Consider the following 9,499-nt stretch of genomic DNA (forward strand, 5'->3'; position numbering starts at 1 on the left):
TTATAAAAAGCCCATAGTGGAAGAGCGGGTGGAGAACGAACAGTGCAGAATTTGAGGTTCGGCGTTATGGATGTTGGACCATTTCATTTCAAACCGCACTGTTATGGTACCGGTGCAATACATGAAGAGGCATAATGTTGTATGTAAGGTGCTCCATCAAAACTTTGCAAAACCTGGGTGGCAGTACTTGATAGTTCCCCTTACAGCCCTTACAACAAGCCTGACGTGTTGCTAGTTGACATGACGGGTCGCTTCGCGTATATTATTGATGTTGCTATTCCCCATAATAGCAACATCAAACGGAAATATGCGGAGAAGAAGGTGAACTATAAGCCACTGGCTCGGGAAACCAAGGAAATTTGGCGTTTGGGCCGGGAGCTTTTAGTTCCCATAACAGTTATTGTATCTAAATCCCTCACGGTGCTCGATGTTACGGGCAGTTCTCGACGGATTCCCCCATTTCTCTTTATAATTTAAGTAGGTGGGATCGTCCGACCCTGAATGGTTGACACTTAGTGCTAGTATTAAGTAAAATCCGGCATCTGCCAAGATTGTGACAACTCGGAAGAAAATAGTGCGATAATAAGTGTGTTCGAACACTTCATTCAAGTTACGGTACACTACAGAAAACTGCTGGAGGTCAGCATTACGCTCGCCCGACATTTTTACCTTGATTTGACTTAGGTACGCATTCACGATTCACACGTCCACGTCACAACAACAAATCCCCCTGCTACTAATAAGATTTGAACCACGACCTTAGGCTACGACAGCCCATCGCTCTAACCATCTCAGCCAATAATATGAATATTGTTGGATTGCATGAAATTAACGGTGGTGAAATGTTTTTTTCCGATTTCTTGGGAGATTCGAAACGGCTTGAGAAACGTGTAGACGTATGCCAGCAAACATCATCCGGCTCGACCAAAGGTTCTCCTCGGTAGATAGGCAATATAACTTGTTAGTTCATAACGTGAATCCTTTCACGTTATAATGAAATTTTTTTTTTTGAAAGCAAATCTATTTGATGAAATAAAAAGAGAGAGATGGAAATACAGATATATAATACATTCATTCATGCAATCATAAATAAGTCGATTAAATCACCTTCAATTATAATACCAACATCGTGCTGAGCGAGTGTGCTGCCATCTCAGAGGGTGCCCGTGATGCCATTAAAAAAGTTGAATGAGTTGAGGCTGATGAAGCTCACCAGTATATCACGCTTCTTCACCACAGACAGGTCGACCTGATGCCAAGAAGATCTGTGACATGCTGGCTGATGACTATATCATAATTACAGGCAACCTTAATGGTGTTGGTGAAAATTCAGACGACATAAGTACCATGGGGTAAAAGCGTTTGACGCACGCATTGAAGGTAGCGAGCGTATAGTCGAGTTTGCGGACACATGCCTCATCTTCCTACATTTTATAGTGAGAATAGTAAAATGCAAAACGACTCCATTTTCATAACACGGCCACATTTTACCACCATCACTGACTGCAAAGCCGTTCCATATGAGACCATTATCATTACGAAACTGGGAGAATAGTAGAGCTAAGTTAATGACACACACAGAGGACATCGAACATCACTATTGCGTTAATGACAAGAACGGTACTTTGCTTACTGACAGACGAACCGCGGCGGATAGATGGCGTGAATATTTCGAGCCGATTTCAACAGAAGAATTGGTTCATTCTCCACTTCCACAAGCATTGCCGACATTTGGAGCAGTTTTACCTGTCAGCGCCACTAAAGTCGAGGAAGCAATGACACGAATGAAATCGGGGCAAGCATCGGGACCTGAGAACTTCGCATTTGATCTTTGCAAAGCAAAGAGCTGGTACCTAACACTGTGGCTCAGTGACATCTTTAATTGGGCTATTGCGGAAGGTATAACACCATCTGACTGGCTAGAAAGTACCAAAGTTCCAATACAAAAAAAGAAAAGTAGGGCAAGAAAATTCATATTACCCTCCGATCCGGTGGCTGTCCCGTACCATGAAGATTTTTGAACATATTCTTGACAACCAGATTCGTCAAGAACTGCGGAACTACTGATGCGATATATGCTGCCCGGCTACCCATGAAGAAACGCTGTTAGAAACATTTTCCCATTGCATTTTGTGATCCGAAGAAGGCGTTTCACCGTATGCCAGACGAACTCATCTACTATGCTCTACCACAACACCTAGTGCCAGAGCAACTTGTGCATTGGGTTAAATTGCTCTAACAATCCGAAAAGTAAAGTTTGAAGTGTGGCGGGTGTATCAAAATCGCCTCGTATCTCTGTCGGTATTTATAAAGAACGCGCCACCTCACCACTCCTCTTCGTTCTTATTATGGACAGTGTCACACGGGACATCCACCATCCAGGGCCCTACACATTGCTTTATGCAGATGATATTTTCCTAGCGTCAAATAGCAAAAATCATCTCGAACAATTTGTCCAAAAATGGAATGATCATGCAACTTTATCAGATTGAATCTGAATAAAACTGAATTTTTGTCAACCGATTCCCATGAAACAGGCGCTATGAATGTGAGTGGTAGTGACCCGCCTAGAACGAAGCGATTTAAATATCTCGGATCAATGCCTTCAGCCAATGGAGAACTGTGCTATGAAATTAATGCCCACATTAACGCAACCTGGATGAAATGGCGTTCCACAACTGGTGTTCTTTGTGATCGTCGTATCAAATCTAAAATTTACCGGAATGTCGCCTACATAGTTCTGAGTGTTGGCCGAATACCAAAGGCAATGAAAGGCGTCCCACGGTAATGGCGACGAAGATGTTACGTTGGACTAGTGGCGTAACATGCCTTCAGCACAGCCGAAAAGAAGATATCCGTGATAGATATGGTGTCACCTAATTGTCGCTAACGAGAATACACTTGCCAAGATTGGTCTGAACATCGAAGTGGATGGTAAGCGATCTAATGGCCAGCCGAGATAATAGTGGCTTGATACACAGAACCTTAGTAACTATTTTTTGCGACGATCCACAGATTTTGCATCAATACCACCAAGCGGAAAATGGTCTTATCGATACTACGGGGACTTCGTTGTTTAGAAATGCGATTTGATTATTATGTGTGCCTCTTTCGTTGGGAATTTGGCCATATAGCGGCGAAATGCACCGGTGACTGTGATAAGTCAAAAAGGTGCAAAAAATGCGGGGAAGAAGAAGGAAGTGCAAGGCTGATCCTGTGTGTGTCCGGGGAAGAAGAAGGGAGTGCAGGGCTGATCCTGTATGTATGCTTCGCAAGGGGAAAAAGGGCGTCGACTGTCGGGGTGACACAGGCAGCAGCCGATCCTCAGTATATAGAGGAGCTTTGGATGAAATGAGGTTGATACAAATCCACCTTAACCGGCAATATGGGCATGTAGAAATCAAACAATCCGGAAGTTAGATTCATCAAGGTAAACATACCTCGTATTTATATATACAGTAGCTATGCTCTACCAAGCGCGACGAGGACACAGCTCGAGAAAATACTTGAAAAGTCGAAACTCCAAAATCCTAGCGTATCCTAACGTGTAGGCTGGGAATTTGAACAGTCGAACTACGAATACCTGAGGCTGTATTTTGCTCGAAGCTTTAGCTACGTACGTCGGTGCTTGCAAACGCTGCAAATCTATCCACTTTTCGAGGGGTTTACTAGTTGATTTGACATATATATATGAGTACTACATTGGTGAGGAGAATAGTGTGGCTTGCCAGTGAGCATTAAACTCATAGCGACCACTAGGCAATTTTCCTCCCTATTGGGTTTTCTCCTGTGGAACGTAACTTACAATTGGGCTCTTGTCCTTCCCATGCCAAAGGAGGCCAGGATAATTGGTTTCGCAGATGATCTAATCACGATCGCCGTTGCGAAATAATCTGAAGATATTGAACTGTGCGCTAATGAAACCATCAGCGCGATAAAACGGGGTGGAGATGGTTCAGCTTTAGCTTGGAGAACAAAAGACGGAGATAGTGCTGGTTAACAAACGTAGGAAGAGGAATTAGTATTCATATTAGTAATCATCACTTGAAAGCCGGTTATCGAATTCTTGGAGGTGACATTTGTCGCGGCTTGACACTTGGATTATCATCATCAGCAACGGCGCAACAACTGGTATCCGGTCTAGGCCTGCCTTAATAAGGAACTCTAGACATCCCAGTTTTGCGTCAAGGTCCACCAATTCGATATCCCTAAAAGCTGTCTGGCGTCCTGACCTACGCCATTTTTCTTGCTAACTCTCCGAAGAATACATGAGGACTGGCAAGATCATTGTCTTGTACAGTAAGAGCTTTGACCCTATGGTGAGACGTTTCGAGCGGAACAGCTTTTGTAAGCTGAAATAAGCTCTGTTGGCTGCCAACAACCGTGCGCGGATTTCATCATCGTAGCTGTTATCGGTTGTGATGTTCGACCCTAGATAGGAGAAATCGTCAAAGGTCTCAAAGTTGTAGTTTCCTATCTTTATTCTTTCCGTTTGACCAGTGCGGTTTGATGTTGTTGGTTGCTGGGTTTTCGGTGCTGACGTTGCCACCATATGTTTTGTCTTGCCTTCATTGATGTGCAGCCCAGGATCTCGCGCCAAGTATCGCCTGCTCAATCTAGATGAAGGCAGTTTGTACGTCTCGGGTCTTTCTTCCCATGATGTCGATTCATCAGCATAGGCCAGTAATTGGGTGGACTTAAAGAGGATCGCACATCTTGCATTTACCTCAGCATCACGGGCCACTTTCTCGAAGGCTAGGTTAAAGAGGACGCATGTTAGGGCATCCTCTTGTCGTAGATCGTTGTTGATGTCGAATGGTCTTGAGAGTGATCCTGCTGCTTTTATTTGGCCTCGTATATTGGTCAAGGTCAGCCTAGTCAGCCTAGTCAGTCATGGCCGTGTACAGTTTTAACCTGGCTACGCTGTCATAGGCGGCTTTAAACATTTAAATATTCCGACAGTTTTTCCATCGCTTGCCGCACAGAGAAAATCTGGTAAAGCAGAGTAGTGACCGTTGACGATCGTAAATAAATTATGTTATTTCGCTTATTAAATGATTTCTCTATGGCGAAAGTTTTTTCGTTGGAAATTTCCATCGTTTGATGCTTGCTGCCGGCTTTCTCTTACATTTTACCAGCCAATTTTTCACTAATCCTTCTGTCAGCAAATGTCCCATAGTTTTTTTGTAAGTTATTATTCCTAAGTCTTCTTTGATTATGCGAGACATTGAATTTTCCGAATATCAAGCGCTTTTATGGCTTGCCGTATTCTTACAGTACGTGATCTTCCCAATCTTTGAAAGCCTTTCACATCACTGTACTTGTGTCTGCGGCTTTGCGATATGGGCGGTATGTCATTTGTCTTTCTCAGGTTCCATCCGACAGGAGAGTGCATTCAATAATATCTAATCTTGCCTTTGTTTGTTTTTTTTTTCGCCCACTATAACAGTCCTTAGCTTCCTTAATTGCATAATTCCTATCGCGACATTCTTTCAGATCCCATATTTAACATTTAATTTAATTTAACTATTTAATTTTAATTAATTTTAAAAAAAATCTAATAAATGGTCGCTTTGCTTTAAACCTAAACGGATCTCATTTGAACAAATTTTAATTTGAATTTGATAACAATTCTTTATTGCCATCGAACATTGACCGGGGTAAATGTATGAATGTACATAGATACAGAGGTTGACCTGGGCTAGAGCGATTGCGCATTCCCTGAGCCGACCTTCAATTTGAAGTTTAAGGCTAGGGTCGGTGGAATCAGATATGAATGGGATCAGTTAATCGGGTGGCAGCTGATCAGCGGGACGTAGGACGGGAGATCGTTGGTGTCTTCGGATGTCCTTCATTATGAATTGTCGCTACTTAAGAAAAATTGTAGTTTTAATTACAACGTAAGTTCAAAAATAAATATTCGGCAAAAATTTTTCGTGTGATTGTGTTAGCCATCCTGAAAAATTTGTTTGAAGAACATTTTGAGAAGATGTTATACAGAAGTGCGCCTGATAGTGAACTAATGTGGGCCCTTTCGATTCTTTGGTGATATTCGGCGAAGTCTCCAAGAACGTGATTAATTTTCTCTTCGGAATATCACGGCAAGGGTAAATTTTTGTTTTTTTAACAAGACGCTCTCAATTGAATTGAGACTATTTTCCCTTGAGTAAGTGCGGTGGAAGTTTTTTTAATTTACTTATTCGTACCTCGCACACCTGCCAATTCTGATTCCTACTATTTCGTGTAAAAAAGGGAGAAACGAAATGAATCCTTCTTAACAAGAAACTATCTAAAAATCAAGTCTGAGTAAACTCATCTAATCTTTTCTCTTGTTGCGAGTATCTGAACATCTGTCTTCGTATCTTTTTGCCGGCCAGAAGTTTGGCAGATTGTGTTTTATGCGAGACGACGTCGGCAGGAGGTGAGGAAGGAGCGCATCAAGGGATGGTGTCAGATAAGTTTTACAATGATGCTTTGAATGTGAACTATAACACACTTTTCCTTAATTTTTGCTTGAAATTCATGGCAAACGAGAAAGCAGCTTCATGGTTATGAAGAAACAAATGTTCTAAATGGCACTACTGAAAAAAAATTACTAAACAGAGCACTGGTTGAGGTGCTTTGATTGATTATTGATTATCGTATCGTCTTTTATTTTTTTTTTAATTCATGATTTAGAATATATTTTGAAATGAATTCGAACTAATTCTTCCTAATTTGAGGAGCTCCTTCTCCCCTATTCCTCTCTAGTCCCGAAAAACTCTTTTAGACAAAAGGGGCATCTTCCAATATAATAGCCCGAGGATACCAAAGGCATGGAGGGAACCTGGCAGACCACACCTCATCATACATCTGAGGCAGGAGGAATATCGATCGAAGTTGTGATTCATCGTGGATCCTCCCTTTTGATGGCGGGACTCGGGTGCAGAATTTTACGGCTCAACGCACGCGGTTATTGTTTTATTTTTTTATTTTCGAATTTTCAGTTATAGTTCGCGCGAATTCCCTTTTCGTTTATTTTTTCAGGATCCACTGCGGACCCACCCATCGGAAATGGCATGAGTGGGATCGAAGTGCCCCAAAAAATAAAATAAACCGCAAGAAGCACAGGCAGTTTCTTTTCAATTGGAAGTTACATCGCAAGATTTAAGCATAAGGTTTCTAAGTCTTGGAGCCTTGGCATAAATCATCAAATTCATTCACGCGAAACTGTCAGTAAAATAATGGTGTCTTTCGAGTGTTTGTTTCTAGCCCGAAGAATATTTTACTTTCCTTTATCTAAGAAATGTGAACATGAATGACACTGTTGGTTTTTTTCGTTTGACCCCAGGTCACCATGTGAATTTCGTTATCAATCTTTCACTATAATCGCCCCATTAACTCCAGAAATGAATTAAACAGGATAATTTTACAATAACTGGGAACCTGTTAAAAAACTGAATAACTACGGTTTCCGCTTACCTCGACTTTTATTCCATTGCTGGCTTCTTTTATCTTTTTTCTCGATAATTTTAAGGTGTTTGACTATTAATCAATGAACCCTCCACCAATTCACTATGCTGCGGAAATTGAGATTCACTATTTGTGCATATGCGTATTTGCAAGCTGTGTACATTTACAGTACGTAAATGCAATGAACTCCTAATGATTTTTCATTTATTCATTTTCTCTGAAATTCTACAAAAAGCTATGGAAATAATTAATTCTGGCAATTTACATCTTATTGGTACACGAATTCAAGGGCGTGTTTTTGTTGAATTTTACTATTGGCATTTTCTAAGAAGTTACAGGCTTAGTCTATGACTGTGTGTTCCATGAATAATGAAGGAAATACCATACCATCGAGCCCATGGTAGTCAAAAATCTCATTGGGATTCAGAATCTCAATTCTGCGTTACAAAGGCCTATGAGTGCGTAGCTCTACTAGTGGGAACACTTGCATGTGTATACAAATAGTGCAAAATTTCTAGGTTTGCCATCAACTCTATTTTAATTACAGGGCGGTTTTGAACTTGGTATTTGTAGACATATACATAATAAATATGATACTTTCTGAATGAAAATATGGCATCCGAGACAAAATGGTAATTTACCCCGCTCTTAGGTGCATATTTAGCTTCAAATAATGCTCGAAAATATTTCATATAAAAGTCGCGATCATCACCCCAATCAGCATCAGTTTCATCTTTGGATAGATCAAATCAAACACATTAAGATGTTCAAGTTTGTAAGTATTCGCTTTGACATTAAACAAGCAATCTATCATTCTTGCAAAATCTGCTAATGCCAATGGACGTATACTTTACATATGTTTTGTTTACGGTTGCAGATTGTACTCGCCGCTATTGTTGCCTTGGCTGCTGCCCAACATGGACAACACTACAGCTCTCCTGAAGCCGCTGCTGAGATTCGCAGTTTTGGAAGTGATGTTAGCCCTGATGGATCATACCAGTACTCATATGAGACCTCAAACGGAATTGCTGCCCAAGAACAAGGTGTAGGTGGACACTCGGCTGCAGGAGCAGCCTCACACACCTCTCCAGAAGGAATTCCAATTAAACTCACCTACACTGCTGATGAAAATGGATTCCACCCAGAAGGTGCCCATCTCCCAGTCCCACCACCACCAGAACCAATCCCAGACTACATTGTCCGTGCCTTGCAATGGATCGAAGCTCATCCATACAAAGAGGAATATGCCAACAAGCCACAACGTTATTAAATGGAACTGATAGAATTTGTTAAATGTTTTATATTGAAATAAATTTTATGGTTGATATATAAATGCGAGGTGTTATGAATGACTTTTCTTCACCAGAACTACTCAATATATTTCATTCCACTAACATTTTAATGGTAATAAAAGTGGGTTGGAAGATTTCTGAATAATTGAAATGCTATCTTGCTAATTATTATTTTATAATGTTATTTATTTGCTGTGCGGAGAAGGTGTGGCAAATAAGCAAAGGGGGTGTCGGGACATCATTAGTTTCTGAATTAACTTATATATGTACGTAAGTGAATTGATGAGTACATCGCAATATGCATTTATCTTTACAGAGGCCAAGCAGGAGCGGTGTTCAGTCTTCAGGACGGAAATGGCTATAACCCGGTTGATTTGTTAGAAGCTTATCCAATGATATTCAGCGAACAGGACAGGAACAAGGATCCAGGTTCATGGTATTTCGATTTATTAAATCGAGCCTCCATCTGGATTTGGGACGGCACCTGACTTCAGTTTCTTGCGCAAGGCCCAGGGGATGACATTGTCTAGATTGGATGTTTAGGTATAACATTTTTAAGTGTTTATCTAACACGGAATAAGACGGTGCCGGACTTTCGATGCAGGCTTGATGCTCTGGACGATGCCGTTTTGGCAGGGCGCATGAATTGGAAATGGTGGTGAAAACAGGGCTAGTAGTTTGGAATACCGAATCTTTGCCAACGTTCCGGAGCCCAGGCTGCGAAGGAGCAATCACCGACTTAACTTTTGCGCCGG

The 9,499-nt window shown here is 41.3% G+C and overlaps 1 protein-coding gene across 1 annotated transcript; it reads left to right on the forward strand.

Annotated features, from left to right (window-relative positions):
• Positions 1–8,104: 8,104 nt before the first annotated feature.
• Positions 8,105–8,785, forward strand: LOC119658071 (pupal cuticle protein Edg-78E-like). Its single transcript, XM_038065330.1, has 2 exons — positions 8,105–8,227; positions 8,330–8,785. The coding sequence occupies exons 1-2, from the start codon at positions 8,126–8,128 to the stop codon at positions 8,720–8,722; spliced, it is 495 nt and encodes a 164-aa protein (XP_037921258.1). The 5' UTR covers positions 8,105–8,125; the 3' UTR covers positions 8,723–8,785.
• Positions 8,786–9,499: the final 714 nt, after the last annotated feature.

The sequence above is a fragment of the Hermetia illucens genome, chromosome 5 (assembly GCF_905115235.1).
Source record: "Hermetia illucens chromosome 5, iHerIll2.2.curated.20191125, whole genome shotgun sequence".
Lineage (NCBI taxonomy): Eukaryota > Metazoa > Arthropoda > Insecta > Diptera > Stratiomyidae > Hermetia > Hermetia illucens.